The 23619-nt window shown below is 48.6% G+C and overlaps 1 protein-coding gene across 1 annotated transcript in view; it reads right to left on the bottom strand.

Moving 5' to 3' along the window:
• The window catches only part of COL27A1 (collagen type XXVII alpha 1 chain), a 212037-nt gene that overhangs the window by 22546 nt on the left and 165872 nt on the right, over positions 1-23619 (bottom strand). Inside the window, 8 exon segments of the mRNA XM_050907800.1 lie at positions 107-160; positions 1636-1743; positions 1865-1918; positions 16087-16194; positions 17702-17755; positions 18540-18593; positions 20247-20300; positions 23355-23408. Coding sequence (XP_050763757.1) covers positions 107-160; positions 1636-1743; positions 1865-1918; positions 16087-16194; positions 17702-17755; positions 18540-18593; positions 20247-20300; positions 23355-23408 — 540 coding nt within the window.

The following is a 23619-nucleotide window of genomic DNA, read 5'->3' as shown; positions in this document are numbered from 1 at the left end:
AGGTCAGAAATTAATCATAGTTTAAAAACAATTTTGCATCCTGGAGTGGCAGTTTTTTTGCATTTCAGAACAGATAGAAGCTGGAGAATGAAAATAAAATCCTTACCTGGTAACCCTTTAAGCCAGGTTCCCCTTGAGCACCCATCCTTCCTGGAGCACCCTGGAGAGGCGAGCACAGAAAGCACCATGAGAGTAGCCCGTGGGTATTACCCCACAAGAAGAGGATGCACTGGGCTATGCAAAGCAAAGCTCAGCACCACATAGGAGTGCGGCCACCCGTTCTCCTGGCCTCCTGCAGCCATCTGAAATGCTCTTGCTTGGCTTTAACCTCTTACACACGGAGAGTGATGCTAGGAGTCCACTCTATGTCTTTGCTAGCCTGTAGCAATAGGTTCCCCATCTCATTCAGATTTGCTACCAGAAATGGCTGCATTGTGTGTGCTCTTCATCTGCCCTTCTAGAGGTCTTTATTTCCAAATTAGCTTTGTGCTAGGAAGTCCACCAGCGAGACCATTCTCATGCATGACCTAATCCTAAACTGTTGGGAGGAAACCTTTTGGTGTGGGTTCTGAGGCCAAGAAAGGAGCTTTCTGGGTTGCGATGAGGGCACTGCAAGAGCTGTTTATTGCATCTTTTGCAGACTGAACAAAAGGGTTTAAATCAGATCATCAGATTAAAGTGAATTGCAAACTTTCCATATAATCCCATTTAACATGGAAGTCCTTTCCACAAGACAGAGACATGTTCAATCCAATAGGCTGCTGCTCAGATAATGCTTTGCTTCCTTGTAAAATAATCCATGGAGGCTTTGCCAAAGAACATGGAGGTAGGATATATGGGGAGGCCATAATTTTTAGTGAAGGAAAACATTATCAGTGGAACCATGACTCCATCACTCATTTGCTACTGTTCTGAAACATCACCACGATTCCTGGTTCATAAATAACTCCTACTTTTTCGCTAAGTTCTACCAAATATAGTGCAAGAAGTTTCCTTACCAGCCTGCAATGCATGAGGAGGTACTTATTACTTACCGCTGCTGTCCCAATGCATTTGTCTCACGTGCCTAAAGCAAATTAACTTTCTTCCCTCTCTGCTCTACTATTGTTGTTCTCTCTGAAAGCCTCACCTTCAGTTCCCAACTCAAACCCTTTCCCATGCTATATTTCTTCTTGCTGCAAGAGTTTTAGACAAGTAGATCAAGAGTGGGTGTAGAAACAGGGCAGAACTCCAAGGCAGAGTTCCTTATAACAACACAATTTGACTTGGAAGCAGCTCTTGCCATGAGTGTGCAGTCTCAAAGGGAAAGATCTTAGCAAAAAATAGCTTATCAGCTCACTCTCTTCTCAAGAAAAATCCTCAGTATTTCAGCCCATCTAGGGAGTTGTGAAGAACTGCCACGATGCGACGTGAGCTGGGTTCATGGGGCACCAACACAACCACCACTATGGAGTCTCTCCTGTGCTGCTCAGAGCAAGCGTTAAGCTGTTTTGGTCAATTAAACCCATCTAACATCATTTCACTTTCTGTGCTCTCAAGCCTCTGTTGGGCTCTCTGCTTCATTCAGGCCTGTGCCCACCACTGCCAGTCACGTTTCTGCGTGTTGTGTTCAACCATTTGCAGAGCTCTTCTCACCATAGGTCCCAGGGTACCTCGGGATCCTTTAGGGCCTTGGTTCCCCTTCGGCCCCTCCTTCCCTGGAGATCCTGTCTCGCCGAGCTGCCCCTGGTAGCCCTTGCTGCCCTGCAGAACAAAAGCACTGACGTTAATGTAGGACAAAACTGCTTCTACAGATAAATATCAAAGAGGAGCAAAGAAAGGGAGATCCAGAGGAGGAGACGTTATCAACGGGAGATGTTCCTACCTTCTGGCCAGGCTTGCCCTTGTCCCCCTGTTTTCCTGGTTTCCCTTCTGGTCCCTAGGAGAGCAAAAAAAGCTGTTGGAATGGGAAAGCAAAGAAGTCCCATCCCAACCAGCCACTCCCAGGCCTCTTCCCTGGTACACCTCAACCCTGACAGCATCCTCACCCATCCTATCCTATTCCCACGGGAGCCAACAAGGAGGCTAGGAAGTCATGCAGGTAAGGCCACGATTCACAGGTACTACAGCCTGAGTATGGCTGAGTTTGTTCTTGAGCTGCTCCAACACAGGGAGGAGAAGGAAACCTCATTGCTTAAAGGTGGAAAGATCTCTGTGCCCAGGTGACCATAGGGCAACGTAGCTGAAAGGTGATATTTTTCATCTTCAGATCACATGTCAAAGACAGGCGGGTGATGGAAAACTGCCATCTGATGTGTCCATCTGTCCTCAAGGAAGCAAAAGAGGGATCTCTCAGAAGTGCTCCTTGAAGACAGCACCCACTGAACTGGAAAATGGCACCTACCCAGCCACTGCTACAGAAACGGCTGAAATGTGGAAAACGCATTTACCCTGGCCCCCACAAAATGCTTCCTCTGGTCTGCAGACAGAGCTGCCATCGGTGCACTGCTGCTTTACAAACAGAGTTGTATCTTTCACGATCAGCTATAGCACCGAATTGGATATCAATACTTTTTATATGGTTTTAGAATACTGGCAGTAGAACCATTGCCTCAACAGCAATTCTCCTTATTTTCACCTTATAAAAACAGGCAGCGGTTTCATTTTCTACCTACCTGCCACACGCAGTTTTCTGCTCACAGTGCAAAAACCTTCCCTCTATTTGTATTATTATTTCAGCAACACACAGCACATGGAAATCACAATACCCTGATCAGGCAACTAGAAACGGAGTGGGATGCAAAACTTCAGGTGGGAGCCACAGCAATGAGAGACAGAAATGCTGGCCTGCTTTGCGTACCTAGTGTGGGTGCCTCGCAGGCAGCAGAACCCGCCGCCCCTCCTTGCACACACAGAGCAGAAATTAGCTGTGATGAGCAACTAAGTATAGCACACTCTCCTTAGGGAGCCCAGGGAATTAATTTTTTCAGTGTTTGACCCCGTTGGCTGCAAGGCAGACAACATATTTTGGATTTGACAGAAAGAAGCAAAAGTATCACTGAAGAAAATAACTCATGCTTTTTGGCAATTGCGACAAACTTTTCAACAGCATCTACACACCAGCACGGCATCTCTCCCTCTGCTCTCCCGCCTCCCAGTTAAGAAGGTATAATTTTCACCACCGTTGATGTTGCTGTCTCAGCTGAACAAAAGCAACTTATAAAGCTAGCCGTATCGGAGGGTTTTCACTCTGATCTGAAACATGGGCCTCATAAGTGCCTGCTCTTAACACAAAGGAGCAATTCAGACTTATTACAGCCCTAAAGAATTGTGCCAGTTCTTCACTTCTCCGGAGGGAACAGCTCCATTTTATCTAAACCAAACATTTCAAGAGCCCACCTTGTCAACACTATTAGGGCTTCACAAAGGACAGGTCCCTGCCGAGAAGTACGCGAGTCCTGTTCTGTTGTCTCTTCCACACTGCTTGGGGTTTTTGTTTGCTATTTTTTGCTGCCACTTTCCAAGAGATCACTTTTGAATTATTTTCCCACAGACGCTGAGCAGCCACAACACATGATGAATTGTGGGTGCCAAGCCTCCAGCGTCACCCACGTGATTTACGCTTTTGACAGGAGTACAGAGAAATCCTCACTCATGAAAGCATCAGCCTGGGAAGTGGCCATCCCCGTCCAGCTCTGCAGCTAGCTCACCACTGGACCTGGTACCAGGTCCCTCAACTTCCCCGCGTATCAGTCATGATGTGTGTAGCAAGATGCTCGCAGACACTCTTCTGCAGCAATACTGTGATGCTTAGTGGCTTGAAAATTTGGAGAGTGAATAGTGGAATCACTCACAAGAGTTTACTGTCAAAACAAGATGTGAATGAATAAAGACACAACTGGGATTTCTAATTAGCTGCATGGTGTTTTTCCATCAGTCTCCCTGGACTGTGCACTAAGATCTTTTGGAAGCACAGGCAATAGATATTTCTTGCAAATGGGAGAAAGCCTGTTTTCAGCTAAATCTGTTCCTGGCCCCAGTGATGGCCAAGCCCTTGATCTTCTCCAGCAGAGTCATTTTGCACACTCAGATGTGCTCCTGAATTGCTGTGCTGTAAGAGCTCTTGAAACAAATACTTCCATGTTACGGTTCCCTCCCCAGGATGAGGATGTGTTACACTGTCTGTAAAAAATGCAGACACCAGTGCATTGATGAGATGTACCCTTTTATCATCGTGCATGGCAGATGGACGCCGTTCACAGGGGAGGTCACGAGGATCTCACAGCTACTTCAGAAGAGTTTGAAGTACAGGCTGGTTCCCTCCACCTAGATACATCTCCCATGGAAGCAAGGACTGAAACTTGCTTCTACCCTGCACTAGGAAATGTCTTTGCTTTTCGAGAAGACAGGTTCAGGCCTTAAATCATCTGAGAAACAAGATTCCCACACTGCTCCTAAAATCTGCCAGCATTCAAGTTCACGCTTGTACCCGCAATCGTGAAGTACAGGTACAGGGTTAGAGTCATCTGGGACAGGAAAAAAACCAAACCATAATGCCAACTTTGACAGTCCAAGTCCTGCTCACAAAAATAAACTTGATCCACAGAAGACTGGGTCTAAACTTTCTCTTGGTTCCTTCAGCTTGTCTTTCCCTGTTGGTGGAGTCGGAATAGGGGCTCCAATAAACTCCCCGTACCGGCTTTCCCCTTATGACGCATCGGCCTCATTGAGCAGGGATGTGCATCTACTCCAGAAGGCTCTCCTGGGTCCTCCAGCTGGGGTGTGCCTCCTTCTTCATTGCTGGAGAAAAAAAAATTGGCAGCATCTCCAACTCTTGTCAGTGATAGTGAGACCAGCTGTCACTCGCAGTAAACCACAGAGATCTTCCGTTGAGCCCCCCTCACTGTTGTTAGCTCTTGTCTGCCGGTTAAAAGCTTTGCTGGTATAAACAAACGGGTCAAACTGCGCTGGCGACACCATCAGCAGAGACGTGGCTTGGATCTTGCAGCCTGAATCACCTCCTTGAACGGAGTAAGCTCTATCAGCAAAGGATATTTCTGTGCTCTACCAGCATGCTTTCTAGGACTTTGGCCAGCCAGCAGAGCTCTGCTGGTGAGCGGGAAGCCTACCATATGTCTGATTTTCCTGGATGTGCTTTCTCCAACTGCGCAGGAATTTTGCCCAGATGAATTCAGAGGCAGTTCAACACTTGTCTGGGGTTCCCAGATATGTGATATCTCTACTTGTGATATTCCAGATGTGGTTGCTGTTTGTTGCAATCCCAGACGTTCACAGGGCACATACAGTGGTTTGCACAGTTCCCAGAAATCACCGCACTGTCCCACGCCACACGTTACACAGGCAATAACAAGCCCAGCAACAACTTTGGTAGCCTTCAAAAAAGGTCAGATCCTTTTTCTCTCCATTCTTCTGACTCATCTGTCCAGGGATGGAAAAATCAGGGCCAGAATGGCAGAGGAGGAAGGATAAAAATAAAACTCAGCGAGATTGTAATTTCATCCAGGGTCTCCAAAGTACATCAGGAACCTAGCATCTTTTGGTACCTCTTTCACTGCAATATGAAGTTCCTACGGTTCCTACTCTTTTTAGCAGAGACAGCAATGAGGGGCAGAAAATGTACAAAAGCCTATACATAAGAATAATTAATTCCAAGTTCTTTTTGCTGGATTCAAATCAGTCGGGTTAGCGTGCCAAGGCACTAAACACTTGATGCTTTTATTCTTGGGGTTTGTACACATTTTGTTGTATGCTTTGGGTTACTGGTTTGCTGAGAAAACAAATCTTCTTTCCAAGCTGCTTCTGTGAGCGGGATTATTTTTAAATGGTGATTTCTTTTTATATACTGCGTTTTTCACTAGAGAAGCATATCAGTACCTCCAGAAGATGATGGTATTTGTGACCAGGGACAGCGGTTTCACAAAGTCATATGCCTTCAGGTATGCCAAAATATCCAAGGAAATAAAAAAAATGATCATCTTAGGTCTAGCATGTTTAAAATTTCATTGCCAGCTTCAGTAAGGACCCAATTTTATAAGTTTTTTTTAGTATGGCTGGATGGTTTATTTTCCAATGCAAATTGATTAATTTTTAAGGAAAAAAGAGGCTTTCAGCTGCTGATGGCCTTGGCAGCAAAGTCAGGTCTCTTGCATGGCACAGCAGTAACGTTTAATGGGAGCATACAGATGAGCAGCCCAGCTTTAAATACTCAAAACATCAACAGTTGAAATCTATGTTACGACGACAACACCACCCAGAAAAACAAAATAAGGAAGTTGAATGAACTGCAGAGAGATATGCCCCAAATGAGGCCAAACAACAAACAGCGTTAAAATCCAGACCCAACCTTCCCCCACGTTCCGTGATGCTCTGCTACATGCACTAGATCCGGAGAAATGGTTACTGAGACGTGACTCACCGTCCTGGTTTGACTCAAGGGCTCTTGGCACTTCAGAGGATAGATATGTTCCTGCTTTGCTTGCAGACTTACAGCATGGCACAGGAGGGAAGCTCTGAGAGGGCACAGTACTGACGGGGTAGCTTCCCCAAGCTTGTCTCGGGCAGGGTCAGGATTACTCAGGACTGTTGTGGAGCAGGGGCATCTTTTCATATTTTTTTGGGTGTCATTGAGCGAAGGTCTGAGGTCACTCCTCCCTACCAAAAATGAGGCAGGAAGAAACAGAAGAACCAGAATGCAGCTACCGAGTAAAGAAAAGAAAGTGCCAATGGTAACGGGGAAAAAAAAATGGTGATAGTTTGACGCACTGGACATAGAAAGGGCAGAAAAGCTAAAGCAGCAATAAAGGTAGGAAGCATGAAACATAGGATGACCATGCCCATATTGTTCAGGGCCCAGCCAGTGAGCTCATTTAAAGGGAAATGAAAAAGCCCCATATCATTTCCTACCACTCAGCAATGTCTCCATATGAGAACCTCTACTTAATAAACTTTGATCAAGAGAAGCCTCCCCCCATGGAGGACAGTTCACAAGCACTCAGGAAATTAGTGGGATTATTGGGGTCGGGCATTTGAAGACATAAATGTTTTGGATTTATAAAAAACACATTTCATAATCACTCTGCCTAGCAGTAGTTTGGAAGGGGAGGAGACAGAGCAGCAGCTCCTGAATGAGTATGGGGAAAGAAGAAAGACTCAACTGTTCTCTAGAAGAAAGACCTGATTGTACTGTGAGGTTCAGAGGGCTTCACTGGGATCACGGGGAAGTAATGGGCTCTCGGCCTGCTTGTGGAAACCTGAGTGGTGAGTGCAGGTAGAGCTGGCTGCCTGAATGCAAAGAAAAAATGAGATGGGGAAATCCTATAAAAAGAGCTTGGATGGAAATACTACAGCTAGCATCACTATGACTTCCCTTTCAGCTGAGTTCCTCAGCTTAAAATGTGGAATCCAAACCAAAATCTTGTATCCCAAACTCTCTGCTTTAGTGCAAATTCTTACCTGCATGCAGCTGTTGCTCTGAAATACGCCACTTCTGGTTTTGTGGATGAGGGGGTCTATTTAACTTGGTTTTTCTAAGCTGTCACAGTGTAAGGCAGCAAAGAGAATCACGTACAGAGCAGCGCTGTGTGCTCTGAGCTGGTCTAGTTTAGTCTGACAGCCCTGAACTGCCACCAATTTGTTATTTCTGGGAAAATCCCTTTTTTCCCCCCTCTTTGCCTCTATTTCCTCATCTCTAAGGAAGCACAGGAGACAAAAGTGCCATCAAAAGTCTTGATGGGTGGGCGGGAAGTGCAGGAGAAGTGCAAGCCCTCATCCCCACTGAGCTGTGAAGCTTTCATACACGATGACACCAAAATGCTCCAAAGAATTAGCCAGTGTTGGAAGCTGACAACTGGGAAGAAAGGAATAGACAGAGCACTTGGGCAGTATAACTCCGATTTACACTAATGAGCACTACTTGTGCTCTTTTTTCCCCTCCCCCAAACACTAAGGGTTAATTTCCTTTTGAAGGACACAGATGCCCGGGGGTTGTGGAAGAGGAGGGGAATGAAATCCTCTCTTGCAATAAGGAGGGGAATCTTGGAGTAACTGCCCAAAAAGTGTGTCTCCTTCGTCTGAGTCAGGAAAGAAACCGTGCCAAGTCAACGGGATTTATTTCAAATTCTGGCTCATTTCGACTCCTATTAACTCCAAACAAAGACCAGCTGGGATGAGCCTGCCTTCCCGAGCAGCGGAGAGACCAGGCAGAGCTGGCCGACTCACTGCAAGGGCGAATGGCCCCTCGGCTGCCGGAGAGCAACCTCGGTCACTGCAAGCAGTGGTTCCCCAGAGATTGGGAGAGCTCTGTGATTCCCTGCAGGATTCCCAGGGCTCACAGGCAACCCTGGTCCACTCCAAATGTTTCAATGGATTTGGTGGGCTGACTCACAGATACCACAACAGCAGACAAGGGGGGAACCCCCCCCCCCCAAAATCTCCCAAACAACAAAATCCAACATGCACCTCTCCATAAAATGGGATGTTTAGACTTCCACAGAAGAGGCTGAACCTGGGGCCATCAGCGATGCACTGATTATTAAAGTAAAAGAAGGAGAAGCTGATTGCAGCTAAGGGCAGAGTTGCCCAGGGATGACAACATTGCTTCTAGAAGGGGAAGGGGAGAGACCTGTGGACTGCGGCTATGCGGAGAGGCACTCGCCCTGACCCTTGCTCTCGCCCTGTTCAAAGCAAAGAGTTTAAGCACGTTTGACTACATTCCTGAGCAACTTTACTCACCTTTGATTTTTGATGCAAGGCAAATACCTGCTTATGGCTTTGCTGGATAATTGTCCACATGAGTAATGATACTCCAAGGCTGTTACACAATGACACACCATTGCCAAGTGCAAGCACCTTCAGCTATAGAAATTGGACTCCAGTATAGGAACTGTCCCTGCTGATGTAGCAGCTACTGGAAAGGACAGGCTGTAGGGCAGGAAAAGTATGTCCTGTTGTGTCCCTTCCTCCCGTGCGGAAGAAGTAGCTGTGGCTTGGGATGTGGATCACGCACAAGCCCAGGAGACGTTCAGCTCTGCAGCAAAGGGCCCGTGCCCTTTAACAAGCATAGCTGTCTCAGGAAACATCTCCTGAGATGGGTCTGGCCTGTGGGCCAATACAGCCCGCACCGAGCCACTGCACAGGGCACAGGGCACAGGAGCAGGGCTGGGGAGCTCCCGGTCCCACTCTGCCTCTGCCACTGACCGACCTCCTGCACGACCTCGGGCAAGCCACTTTACCACTTTGTGCGTCTACCGCTAACACGTTATTCAAGGGCAAGATTAGGAGTAACAATACTAATTTCCTAGATTAAGGGTATGAGGAGCTCGCTGTTACCACTGACACACTGCTGGGGCTGTCGCAGCCCCCCCCTGCACACTGAGCCCAGTATTCTCCATTCCTTCCATTGCTCAGTCGGAGGGTAACCCCACACCCTGCAGTTGAGGGAGTTTGAGAAACTTCTTTCAAGTAAGAGCTCCACAGACAGCCCGTAGATCAGGGCACAAAAACCAGCTTTTCCAGGAAACAACAGCTCAGCACATTATCAAAAAAACCATAGATTCCTGTATGGAGAGCGGAGATTAAAACCAGAAGTGACTTCAGGATTGTCCTTCAGCAGCGTCAGTGTTTTCAGGGAGCTGAATGCCATGTAACTGATGTGGCGTTGCCAGCTGTCGCTGAGCTCATGTGCTCGGAGTGAATGGCTGGATTCAGCGACAGCAGAGCGAGGCGCTTTATTGCAGAAAATCTTTGAATCATGTTTTCAGTGGCAGGAAACAGAAAAGAACAAAGAGCAAAAAACCACTCTGGGACAAATTCTGCTGTAAGTGATGTTTGGACAACTTTGTAAGAGAGCAGTGTGTCGGATGAGAATGAGATCCTGCTCCACCCTGGCATTACAGAGCCCAGAAACCAGCCCCATCTCAGCTGTGACCATGGCATGCCATTTCTGGAGCGACTCTGCTAGCTCAGAGCAGAAGATCCATCCTGGCCAGCAAGTCCTCCTTCCAGTTCAGGATTGTAGCCTGTAGATGATGGAGAAACAAGAACACGATGGGAAGGATGCTGTCCTCAGGACACCATCCAAGGCTGCGTGTGGAGTTGCTGCCACTCTGGGGAGCGATGTGGCTGAGACCACAGCGCCGGGGCCAAGAGCCACAAGTTCACCCAGCACTCGGTACTGGGCTGGATAGTGGCTTTATCCTTTTCAAAGCACTGTGAGTTCCCTCAAAAAATCTTCTCAGATCTCCACCCCAGCCCAGCTCCATCACTCTACCCTCTTGGAGAGCAAACGAAAGGACTTTAGACCTTGTCGCATCAGAGCAAAAGGATTTACCAGCCCTTAGAGCTCTTTTGGTCTGCTGGTCCACGTCTGCACCACGCAGCAGGGCTGGCACATGCAGCCACATCTTCACTGATGTAACTGTTTATGGCAATTTATACCCTTGGAGTGTCTGGCTCAAAGCTTTCCGAGTCCTGACGTGGCTTGAATGACACTGCAGATAGGATTTCAGGTTAAAAAGAAAGTGGAAAAAGAAAAGAACTCAGCTCCCGGTTTTGCTGAACAACGAGGGATTTTCTTGTTTCAGAGCATGTTGTATTTCATTACCTACAGGCTCTCCAATTGCTTTCCTGGAACTGTAAAAACCTCGCTATCAGATGTCTGCTTTGTATGACAACCAGCGCATTACGAAAACCACAGTGCGCAGCTACGGAGCACAGCTGGAAACCCACCACCTCGCTCCTGCCAACTGGCTTGGGCCTTTCGCACAGCCACCGGTGGATCAGTTGTCCTCCGAGGGAAGGGCTGAAATGCCGTATTTTCTGTAGGTGGAGTGGAGAAGCAGCGGAGAGGAGCACTTTTGGGGGGGCTTGCTCTCAGGGACCACTTGCCTGTGTCCAGGTTGCTGGTTGCATTACCAGTGACTTCAACCGTTGGCTCTTATCATCCTCTGTTGTGAAAAGCAGGATTGATTGGCAGCCAGATCCTTTGTAAACGCACCTTACTCTCCAACAACGCTCTTTGGGTATTTCAGGCTCCGTGGCACTATCCCCTCATACACTTACAGGTCGGCAGATAAATTACCTTTTCATTTTGGCAAACTACACCGTGACACTTGCATTGCTGATGGATGCCTTGCCAGGGTTTGACGGGCCATTGTATCTTCCAGTCTCCCTACAAACTGCAGAGACATGTCCTTGTATGTCCTCGCCTGTACAGAAAGTCTGGATCTCCAGGGGAGGACAACTGCTCCTGCTCCCCACACTGTTGACCCCAGGATCTGTGTCTCCAGCCAGTCTCTCTGAATGGAGATGCCCAAACAGTCCCCGGTGCTCTGCAAGGGAAAGAGATTTTCAGCTCTTTGCTGCTCACACAAGCCAACCAGAGGTCAAATGGCCAAGTCTAGAAGAGAGTGAAGATCAAGTGAAGGCAACAAGCTTGTATTAGAAGATGATGGAAACCAGTGGGAGGAGATAATATGCGAGACAGCAGCTCAGGAAAGGTGCACACCTCTGATGTGATTTTTGAAATCTAAGTGGATCTTGCACTCAGCTGTGTGTTAGTGTTTCAGGTGCTCTGATTTCTCTCTTATGACCGGGGGGACAACTGGCCCATCCGTCTGCTGAGCAGGAACTGGAATTGAACAGAGCAGTGTGAACTTGGACAAAGTGACCAAAAGATAGCGGATACTCGCATATCTCAGCTCCAGCTGCCTCGAGTCCTGCCAGCCACAGCTGTGAGACTCATGGACCATCTCAGTTGCCAGGTTTGTTTGCTGAAATCCACTGGCTTTGAAACATGTACAAACTACCCCTGGAGACTCGGCTGGGGCCTCCCTGCTGCTTTTGTTTGAGATTTAAAACCACAGTGGAAACCGGTTTTCAGATATGTTAATACTAGAAATGGCTGAGCCAAGTTAAAGCTAACGATCGCTGAAAAATGTTTCCTGAGCACCGAGGGAAGTTTGGTTGTGCTCAGTTGGTAAAGTTGTATCAGCATCGGGACGGTTTTCTGGAAAATAGAACTTTGCTCAGTAAAGCCAGACTTGTCCCTGCTGTAGGGATTGATCGCCGGATGAATGTCTCTCTTCTGCATGACCCAGAAGGGCAGCACAGACCCTTTATGCTTCCTCCAGCTTTAGCACCTGTGAAGGTGCTCCAGTACATCCCGCCGTCTCCCAGGGAGCTCTACGACTGTAGACCGAAGAACTGCTAACCTCTTTCCATCCCTTGCGCTGGCCTGTCGCCACGTGGTGTGCAAGCTTGTACGTAACCTGCCAAGTTTGCCAGCTTCTACCTGCTCTGCGGCTACACGGGGTGCTGCTAGCACCAGGCCTTTGCCCCAGGCCAGTACGTGCAAAATGGGCTGAAAATGTACCAGCAATAAAGGCAGATCATTTCAGAGCAATCAGGCGCCTCATTTCCTACATCTGTCAAGAGGACACTTGATACTGAAGTGTCACATTCCTTTAGACATAAGCAAAATAAAGATTAAGACTAAACATGTCCCTGCTGTTAAGGAAAAATCTTCAAGAAGTGGTGTAGCTGCAGGGATTTGTGATGAAAAGGGTTTTTCCAGAGGCCGTCGCTGTTCGTGGAGGGCACGTCTCTGTGGGTCCCCTCTAGTGCTGAGGCAGAGGGCAACACAGGGCCAAGCCAAGGCGTAGGAGAAGCTTATCTCTATGTCCACGACGGCAGATGGGCATCAGCTTCCTCGAGCTAATATGAATCTGTTCCAGAAGCAGAAGATGAGCTACACACTCCCAGAGGGAGGTCAGTTTGTTGGCACAGGTAACTAGACAGATCCTTGTGTGTGTCTCTCCCACTAACGGCACAGAAGCATCAGCATCTCCCCTGTCCCCTTTGTAGATGAGCAGGATATCTCAACAATATTGGAGCAGAAGCACACATCTCTAGACCAGGGAAAAGTCAGTGGATCCAGGCAGGAATGCAATGAAGCACGGAGGTAAGGACTCCTGGGTGTCATGTCAGGAGAGACCAAATGAAGATGCAATAGCTAAAGACGAAGTTCTCTTTAAAACCATCTAAACTGAGTATTGGACAGCATAACGCTATCACATCAGATGTATTAAAACCATATGCAACATGCGTAATGCGTAAACACACAGTATCTGCAGCACAGCCAAACCCAACATGCCTCCTCCCTGAAATGCAAGTGCCTCCACACCTTCCCCAGGCGATTGCCATGCCACCCTACAAATCCCGGACAGGAGTTTGTCACTGTGCAACCTTGGCATTTGCCCTTCGGTGAATACCTTCAGGATTTTTCCCTGACAAGATTTTTGTTATCTTTGTCCAGCAGCCTTAAAAACTTCTGTCCATTGTACACGTCTGTGGTGGGCTGTGCCTGTGGGGGCTTTTGAGGCATGTCTTGCAGAGGATGGGTTAACTTGATATTCCAGCTTCCAACCCTCAGCTGAAAAGGAGGGGGTTGCAGTTATCTCTAGTGGTTTGCATCTCGGAGCTGTAAACTTTATCTTGGCAGAAATCTAAGGAAGACCCCACTAATATTTGTACATTTTCTCCATGGGAAGGTAGGATAAAAGTGTCAGAGAAAAAATGGGAAGAGAAAAATTATTTGTACTTCTGTCAGAGGACTTTCATCCTTAAATTACCTCAGTGAGTACAGGAACACCAACCTATGTATTAGGTAATGGCCAGGCATTTGGCAGGGGAGGCAGTGCTATCTGGAGCCTATGCGGGTCTCTGAAAGTCTGCTTGAGTTTAGACATAAGGATACACAAAGCAGCATATTAAAATAGTAGATGGAAATATAGCACACTGCAGTAAAAAAAACAAAAGGGAGTGATTATGAGCAGGAATCTTGGCTCTGTTGACTCTTTTTTTTTTTTAAATAAAACAGAAAACGGCATCATGTTCCCAGGGACATGCTGGCAAACAGCAGGGACGGAGTCTGAGAGAATCTATATTTTATACTCTATAACTTAATATGGCTTTTGCATGATTTTAGTATTTTTATTGGTTCTTAAAACATGCACAATATAAACACATGAACCAGCCAGAAGCACAGCACATGGAGGGCCGGGCGCTGAGGGTGGCTGTCCAGCTGTGCCAGCCTGCAGCCGGGAGGGAGCTGGGATATTGGGGACCACCCCATGCCTGTGGTACAGTCCCAATCCTGCAAAGAGCTCCCTGTGGGTACAGGGGGCTGTGGCCAAGGATGGCCTTATTCGGGGCAGGACTACAGCCTTATTCTGCACGTTTATGGTGCTGCACCGCAGTATTAAGCCAATGTTTCCACTTTCTAGTCGAGTCAGTGCTCAAATCCCAACCTCAGCCCAAAAATAACACAAATCTAGCCCCTTTGCTGCTTCCATCCCCTCACACCCTTCTCCCTGCCTTCCTTTTAGCCAGCCACAACGTCACCAAAGGGAAAAACAACATGCTTCAACATCGAGCATTCACCCAGCGCTCAGAAGTACCTGCCTGCCCTGCTGCCTCCCACCCATCCCGGGCAGGGATTTCAGAGCTGCCATCAAACTTGGTCAAACTTGGGCTACTTGTTCCTCCTGACATGCCAGGGCTGCTTGCATGCCTCCCAGAGACGTGTGGGGTAAGAGCCGCTGTGTTCTCCGGCTGCACGAGAAATAAGACTTGTGCTACAGGCGAGCACGGCCGCTCCGGTCAGGCTGGCTGCATCCGACTCAGCCGGGCTATCACTTCGCAGAAAGAGCCTTGCGAGTCCACACTTCTGACAACTTTGATCCACAACAATAATTACAATGAATAAATCATGTCGTCAAGCTGATAAACTCCACATTTCAAGCAGAAGGGCCTCACTTGGCTTGCAGAGCAGCCCACTGGGGCACTGGGCAGAGCTATCCTCCATCTGGCACCACCGAACGAGCCCCAGGCCAGACCCTGCCTGACTCCTCTGGCCCCGCAGCTCTCATCTCGGAGCCAGAATCACGTTTTTTCTTTCCATGGCACTGAGATCAGACCTCCAAGCAAACCAGACATGCCTAGGATATTCATTGAGGATTCAGGAATAATTTTCTGCTAATTTCTTGTATTTGCTTTCTATAGTTAAGGGGGAAACCTTAGAAGGGAAAACCAGAAGTAAGCAAGTAATCATCAAACAGAAGTGAGAGAAGGCAAAAGCTGGCCATTGCCAAACTCCAGGCCAAGGCCAGCTGTGGCAGCCAGGGGAAACTCAGCTCCTCGCGGTCCTCTGTACATCCCTCTCTAATACCCTGCGAGGTGGTCCATTTTACAGATGCAGTAGAGAGGCACAGTGTCCCAAAGCCTACGGCAGACCAGAAAAGTGATCCACATCTCAAGTGTGTATCCTGAATGAAAGACCAAACCGTCTCCTGGATGTAGTTTTTCGCAAAAATAACATACTTCACGACAACATTTGCAACAAGTCACATCTCAGATGACCTCCTGCCCTAAGCAGTGTCCTTGTTCACTGCCTGCACCTCCTTCTCAATCCGCCCCCAGGTGTTTTGCTGCAACATGGTATGCCCTGTTACAGTAGTGTTAAAGTCTACAGTAGTGTTAAAGTCTACAGTAATTACTACCCTTGTCAAAAAATAAAAAAGAAAAAAGAAAAAAAGAAATAAAAAATAAAAAGCCTATTTATTTCTTACTAGGGTTTAAATGCAACCCAGCCTCCCAGACACAAGACTGCAAATTTTCTTTCGTCCTCTTGTTGCAAAAGGATCTCGTCTCTTCAGACGAGCTGGTTTGCCTTCTGCAGCCCAGAGCTCGGCGTGTGCCAGCTATGCCCCGATGCCGGAGCTGGGGAGCACACGCTGCCCCTCCGGGCTCACGCTGCAGCCATCGGGCAGGTTAACGTCATCTTGAATGTAGGGATTTAGACAAGAGCTCTGCTGACCCTTTCGGGGCAAGATGCAACTGTTAATTTGGAAACCAGAGTGCAGGTGACCCTCTGGAGAGTGCAGGAGCTGTGTTGGGCCAATACCCGTACCCCGGCGATCTGAGATACACACACGGCTGCCCAGGCAGCTCGGGGAGGAGAGCACTAATTGCTACAGGAAACCCATGGACTGGCTACGGGGGCGAGCAGGGCTGGTTTTGCAGACTCACTCGGACACCTGTGATGCCGGGATATCCAGGAGGCCCTTCTTTTCCCTTCAGTCCTTCGTTGCCTTTTTCTCCTTTCTCTCCTTCCAGGCCTTGCTCTCCTTTGTCTCCCTGTGGAAGAGAGGAGGGTGGGAGCTTTTCATACCCACACAACACATGGGTCACTGTACATGGCTCTTGCAAGGAAAAAAAACCCACCACATAATTAATATTTCAGGAGTCTGAGGGGAAGAGAGCCTGCAAGCAAAAGGATGAATGAGGATGAGTCATAATATACTTGACATTTAACAAAATGAGCAAAACCAGGTTTCTTTTTTTTAAAGTCTCTTAGCTGGAGGAGAAGGAACTCCCCCATTACACAGGGTAATCTGAACCCCTTTGCTTCCCCTGCAATAAGGCCTGAACCTCCCACGTGAATGAGACAGGCAGACAAGATCTGAAAGTCTCCCTTGCCTCACCCAGAAGCCCTGGGCTCGGGATGCTGAAAGATTTTTAATAGGACGGGTTTGTCTGGAGCGGCCGCTTGGCTCTTGCTGCCAAAGAGGAATCAGCCCAGGGCTCAAATAAACACTCTGCGAAACAGTGTCATCTTGCCCCTGCAAAGGATTTGTGGTCCGAGCAGTAGGTATCATGTCAAATCACCGTTCTTATAATTAATGGCACAAAATTTTACAGAGACAATCAAAAAGGCCAATTCTGTGCTGACAGCAGCATCTACGCTTGTGCAACCAACCAGCCTTGACAGAGTCGTTCTCCACTTGCATCTGCGTTAGTGAGAGCACAGCAACATCTCTTCTAGTTAAACAAATGCTCCTGCAGTGACCAGCGGCTCTTCTACTGTCCAGACACATTCAAGTTGAAAAGATCTGGTTTAGTTCAAGAGTTCTTGGGGACAGCTAGTGGCAGCAAGAGAATACAGAAGCCTTGACTGCCTTTAAGGAAGAGTCTTTTGGTCCAACATTCAGAGATAAGCAGAAGCAGAGACACACGGCAAATAGTTAAACTAGAATGAAGCCATAAACTGCATTGTTGTGGGACCAGCTGCTTTTTCTTTCCATGGAACAAAACTGTCGGCCTGTTTGGAAAGGTCAGCTGTGCAGGGACAGAAATCAGAGTCCTGTTCCAAAGGCAAGGTAGCAAACTCACAGCAGCTAGATATAAAGTGCAATGCAAGCCCTGAGCGAGCACCTGGGGCTTTGCCAAGAGGAAGGGGATCTGGTTTCTTTACTTGCTAACAATGTTCTGGTCAGTAGTGCAGGGGAGAGCAATGGACAATTCTTGATTTCCCCTGCCAGGCCCAGGAATTCCTGGTTAGTTGGAAATTTAATCTGTAAAGGCTCAAATAAAACAGACAAATTGTTGGAAACTAGATTTTGAAGAACTTGACCTTTTTGGAGATCTGATCAGATGCCAAAAATGTGGGCAGAGGAGTGAAACAGGAGGAGTCCGTTATGTGTGCTTGCAGAAAAAAAAAATCCTTAGAGGGACCAGGGCAGAGGCTTATTGCACAGAGGACCCAATAACGCCCTTGGCTTCAGCCTGGCCCCAGGAATCACAGGGGCCTGAGAGCACAGAGATGTGTGTGAGAGCTGAAACATGCCATGAGATCGAGGTTTACCTTGACGCCATCTGGCCCGGGTGGCCCACTGTCCCCTTCCAGTCCCGATTCTCCCTGCAAGACAGAAGCAAGCACCATAAGGCTGTGCCTAAATGTGCTTTTTTCCCATGCTTTCTGCAGCTGACTCACGGCAGCGAGTCAGGCTGCAGCGACAGGAGCCCAGCCCTGCACTTTGACACATGTCCTAACTCATACCCTAATGCTGAACAAGCTGTTCCTGGAGCAAGAGCAGGAATTCAGCCTCTTGCTTTATTCTGAGCAATAGTTTCTCCTCCACAGACCGCACTGCTGGCCTGTGGGAAAACCTCCTTCCCTGTGTTGAAAAGGAGGCTCAGTCTGTATTCATTTAACCTGGGGCTTCCCCGTCCTGCTCCAACAACTGACCTTAGTCCTGAGAAGGGACAAGAGCCACCGCCGGCTTCAATCCATGCATTCATCCCGTCCCTGGCTCCCTCCCACGCGTGCATAGTGTAGCCAGTGTTTCCCTGCTTAACGCCCGCCTTCCGCTCCAGCGTCTCCCTGCCCCGTGCAGACTGCACCCTCCCGGCGAACAGGAGGGGTCTGTTCCCACACTGCCCCTTTCATACGCGAGGTTGTCACAGCACTTTGCAAAGCGGCACTGTAGCATCGGAGAGGCTCACGTAGGCTGGTGAGGTCAAGCTGACAGGCTCAGCGAGGAAGGTGTTTCCACCACCACCCGCAGAAGAAACAAGGGCCATAAGGGTTACGGGATGCCCAGAGCAGGGGTCTGTCTGCCCAGGCTGTGGGTGAACAGGGAACAGAGCCTCCGGGGAACTGATAAGGCACAGAAGTCCTACCAGAAGGCGATCGTACTCACTCTCTGGCCAACGAGGCCTTGCTCTCCAGGGACTCCCAACTGGCCAGGATCACCCTAAAAAGAAGGAACCACAGACATGGAGACAAGCTGTTTACTGACAGCAAGCGAGCATGAAGCACTTCCCGTCGCACCTCTCATTTTGACTTTTTCTTTCCTTCTCCCACACAAACACCTTCACTTCAGTTTGCAAGGGGGTCCAAAGGACAGGTTGGCATCACCAGCGCCTCTGCTCGCATAGGGCCAGCACACACCTCGCAGGCTCTGTTGCAATGACGCTCGACAGGACAGGGGTCGAGGAGTGGTTTATGCTGCCTGCAGCTTCAGAGCCAGAAGATATTCCCTCGGCACGGCCCTTCGGCAGAAAAGCAGCAATGCTGGGTGCAATGCAGCATTGCAGCAGATGCAACCAGAACAAGGGAGAAGCAAATCGACAGCTCTTTGAGCCCCAGCACGACTGAGGAGGGCGGAGAAGAACCTGAATCTTTGGCGGCACCAAAATGAGTGAACTGAAGGTGTCGGAGCTGGCAAACAAATGGATCTTGGCGACAGGCTGCGAGGTTGCAGTTTAGCACTGGGGGTACAACGGCCGTAGGGCAGCTGCCTCCCATGTGCGCCCATCCAAGCTAACCGCTTTGCAAGGAAGAGAGCTCAGGAAATGCAGAGGCATAAGGGGAAAAAGGTTTGACCTATCCATACACCTATCTCGCAGCAAACTGGTCTGCAAGCGATGACTGCCCAAAGCAACCCCAGCCTGTCCCAGCACCTCCCAGCTTAGGAGAAGGAGCAGCATGGGACTCTTGCTCCCCAGCTGCCCGGCAAGGACGTGTTGCACTGACAGTGGGTAAAGGGGTGTTTGTGCAAATCATCGTGTCGTGTGCCTGAGGAGGGCAGCCAGGAGCACGGGAGCTGAAACACTCGTGCCGTATCAGGATGCCAAAGACATGGTAGCTCCAGTGAAGTGTCAGAAGATTTGCCAAGGAAAACATGGCAAAGGATGGGGCTGGGGGTGGGGAGTGAAGAACAGCAAAGAGGAAAATGCATTTAATCCCTACATAAAGTCTGTTCAAAAGCTCTGCATGCAGAAGCAAACCTTCAAACCAAGCGGAAAGGGGGTTAGGATAAAATAAAAACCCCTCTGAGCTGCTCAGCACAGGGATCTTATTCAAACAAAGAGATGGTTTTTATAGGCCTTTCCATGTGGACAAGAAGGTGCATTCATGGCTCTAGAGCAGGGCACCCTTCCCCCATAACCATTAGAGGAGTTCAGTCCTCTGAGGCTGGAAACTGTGGCAGGACCTTGTCTAAGGGTATTTTTAAGTTTGGGACCTTGCTAAGACCTTTTTGCTTCAAATTAGAAGCTGCCTAGATCTCTGGGTCTCGAGAACTCCCCTCTCCACTCAGATTTTGGATCTGCAAAAGAGTCGAGCTCCATTTCCAAGGCCCTTCACAGCTCTTGAGGCACAAGATCCCTGGGACGGTGCTTCTCCCCAGCACCGACAGCCTCCCCCTTGGGATGGGGCTCAGGAATTTCTAACCAAGGGCTTAAAGTTAACCCCATTTTATTTTTTAAGCTTTATCTTTTGTTCAATATGCTGTCTGCTTTGGCTGCTGGAAGGTGAACCTGCACTGTTACCCAATCCTGCAGGAACAGAATTTGCTATTATCTCCCTGGTCTGACAGAGAAATTGCACTAAGGGTTTTTCTTACCTTCATGCCAGGTTCACCTGCAAGGCCAGGTTGTCCCATTGAGCCAGGCGGTCCCTGGGAAAAAAAAAAAAAAAAAAGATAATGAAAAAACCCATTGTAACCAAGTAGAAAGCAAGATCAAAGATGTAATTACTTCAGCAGAACCCTCCTAGGACAGCGGAGCCCTGGTTGCAATGTAATTACCTCCCTGGAGCTGGCTCAGGGTACGCAGCATCAAAGAGGCCCAGTACCCCCTCGTGCCTGGTTCCTGGGAGGGCTCTGCTCGTCTCTCATGCCTCCCCTCTCCCCAGCCTCCTCTGCCAAGCACCTCTCTCTAACTCCTTCCAACTCCTCTGCTTTCTAAGGTTAGAAACCATGCCAGGGAGCAGCACTAGGACTAGTTGGGAAAGAAGGGAAAAGGTGCAGAATTAGACTTGAAAGCCCTTCACAAGGGTCCAGCAGGTTGGCTGATACAGTGGATAACAAAAATGCTCAGCTGTGCTCTTGCTCCCTGCTCCCTGAAACCCTACTTCTCCATTACCACTGGCGTGAGCACATTCTCTGCGCCACCAGTCTCGTTTCAGTCAGGGTTAAGCGTTAACGCAGCCTCAGGGTTTGCAGGCGCTTTGAATCGCCCTGCCTTCGCCGGAGCAGCTGCCCCAGATGACACAGCTTCCAGCTGAGCCATTGGCCCCATGCTCCCAGAAAGGCAGGAGCGCAATGGTGCTGCCAGCTCCAGGACAGCTAAAGGGAGCCAAGAACAGCAAGGTTACACCAAACCCTCCAGCACAAACTTTCGCCCGATTAGCCTTGACATCCATCACCCACTTTCTCTGGCTGTAATGGGCCAGCAAACATCCTAATGCCAACGACTGGGCTTGGACCAGAAATCCCCGGCCCAGGGCTGTCGCCAGGCTGTGCCAGCTGAAAGGAAGTAGCTGGTAGCTGAGATAACGTGGCCCTATCTATCTGAGCATAGACCCTGGTAGAGGGGCTTGGCGTCCTTCAGAGAGCCAAAAATGAGTGCCTGACCTGGAAAACTATGGGAAGTAAGATAGTGTCCTGGTTTCGGCTGGGACAGAGTTAATTTTCTTCCTAGTAGCTGGTATAGTGTCATGTTTTGGATTTAGTACGAGAACAATGCTGATAACACACTGATGTTTTCAGTTGTTGCTAAGTAGTGTTTATACTAAGTCAAGGATTTTTCAGCTTCTCAGGCCCAGCCAGCAAGAAGGCTGGAGGGGCACAAGAAGCTGGGAGGGAGCACAGCCAGGACAGCTGACCCAAACTGGCCAAAAGGATATTCCACACCGCATGACGTCATGCCCAGTATATGAACTGGGGGGAGTTGCCCGGGAGGGGTGGATTGCTGCTTGGGAACTGACTGGGCATCGGTCAGTGAGTAGTGAGCAACTGCATTGTGCATCACTTGTTTTGTATATTCTAATTCTTTCAGTACTATTATTGTCATTTTATTATTATTATCATTATTATTGTTTTCTTCCTTTCTGTCCTATTAAACTGTCTTTATTTCAACCCACGAGTTTTACTTTTTTTCGATTCTCTCCCCCATCCCACTGGGTGGGGGGAGCGAGCGAGCGGCTGTGTGGTGCTTAGTTGCCGGCTGGGGTTAAACCACGCCAGATAGAAAGATGGAAGATGAGAGAATGACCTTGCAAACTGTTCTTACTCAGTGTCCAGCTGCCATGTGCAGCTTTGTGATAGAGGGGTCACGTTCATTAGCTATCTTTAGTACCAAGATCAATTGGGAGCTTTAATCTTTGTACATTTTCTACTGCCTCTGGGAAGCATGGGGAATGAGAATCTGTAAAACAAGCCCAAAGATGGGACCGCAAAGCTTGTTTTTGAAGGATTTGAGTGGTTTATTTACTTATGATACTTGCTTTCCGGACAACAATCTCCCTTGTCTTTACAGTTGGGAATAAAGGAAAAAAGAGCACATAGTCAAGGGAGCACTCTGCTGCCCAGGGAATAAAGCCAGTTCCTGGCTTGCTGAAATGGATTCAAGCAGAGGAGGGAGCAGGGTGTGTATTGGGTTTACGAACAAATGGTCAAGTCACGCAATGAGAAAATTCAAGCTCCAATGAAAGCAAAAATCCTGCTTTGGTTTCTCCAGAGGTGCCAGTGCAGAGAAAGGCTCCTGGAAGAGTCACAGATTTGAATAAAGCTCTGTGCTTTCTTGATTGGCAACATCCAGAGTGGCTCGGTAGCAGCTTTCCAGCTCCCCAGTGTGGTTTACCACGCTGAGAGCTCGCTCCATCCAGTCTAGCAGCCATGAGAATGGAAACTTTCATGACTCATACACTTTGCAGTAGACTGCATTAAAAGCCACCTTCGCTGCTGTTTTCATAACCGAGTGAAACATCACGTCTATATGGGACCTATGGAAAGGAGCTACCCAAGGGGAACTGGAACATGTGGTATAAATAGCCAAGACTATAATACTTCAAGGGGAGTGAAATCAAGCCAAGACTGCAGACGAGTTAAGGGGAAACCATAGAGGCATCTCCTGCACTCCATCAGGGCACTGTTTGGCAGCTGCTGCTGCTTTGGTTATGGTGTGTTTGTGCCACCGCTTCATGGCAACGGCAACCCAAAAGCACAGTCAGCAGCAGAGGCATTTCTCTGAGCTTCCTCCGCTGGCTGCAGCGGCTTGTGATGGGACTGCCACAGCAATCCAGGTGGGCTGACAAAACTGTGTCTTGTCAGCAACAGCACCAGTGAGCTGGAAAGGAAAGACCAGTTTTCAGTTTGCATTGTTATTGTATTTGGTCTGACTCTGCACCCTGGTGCAGAAAGGTGGTCCCTGGTGTGGCCGCAGAGCCATGCCTGGGACATGCTTGTCAGTGTGGTCAGCTTTGAAATGTGTCTCTTGTGAAGATGGGTCTGCACATCTACCAATTGGGTGTCTATGGCCTGTGATGAAAATGATGCTCGAATTTCTGATTTTCACTGTTTGCTTTGGAAGTTGACTTTCAGACTTGAGGGAAATCCTTCCTGCTTGTGTCCCCAGGTGTGGAAGGATGTGCCTCTGCACATTTACTCCTCCCTCAGTCCTGCCACTCTCGATGCAAGGGGAAAACAAATAGGAGCAAAGATCAGACCTACCTTATGCCCCATTTCTCCTAAAGGCCCAGGTGGCCCCTGTGGTCCTTGTGGCCCCTGAAAAAGAGAGACACAAGGCTCTTTTCATACAACTGTTTTCATTTCTGAAGGGCCATCACTTCCATGCTCTGTAAGATAAAACACCAGTTCCCTCCCACATCACAGTGGAGCTACGCAGCACGCAAGAGATGGCCAGTGAGATGGAGAGGCCAGCAATGGGTGTGCTGAGGCACCTTAACAGGCAAACAGCTCAGAAGGCCCTTCATCT

Source organism: Gymnogyps californianus, chromosome 18 (assembly GCF_018139145.2).
Source record: "Gymnogyps californianus isolate 813 chromosome 18, ASM1813914v2, whole genome shotgun sequence".
Classification (NCBI taxonomy): domain Eukaryota; kingdom Metazoa; phylum Chordata; class Aves; order Accipitriformes; family Cathartidae; genus Gymnogyps; species Gymnogyps californianus.
This window is presented reverse-complemented; position numbering and strand designations above follow the sequence as displayed.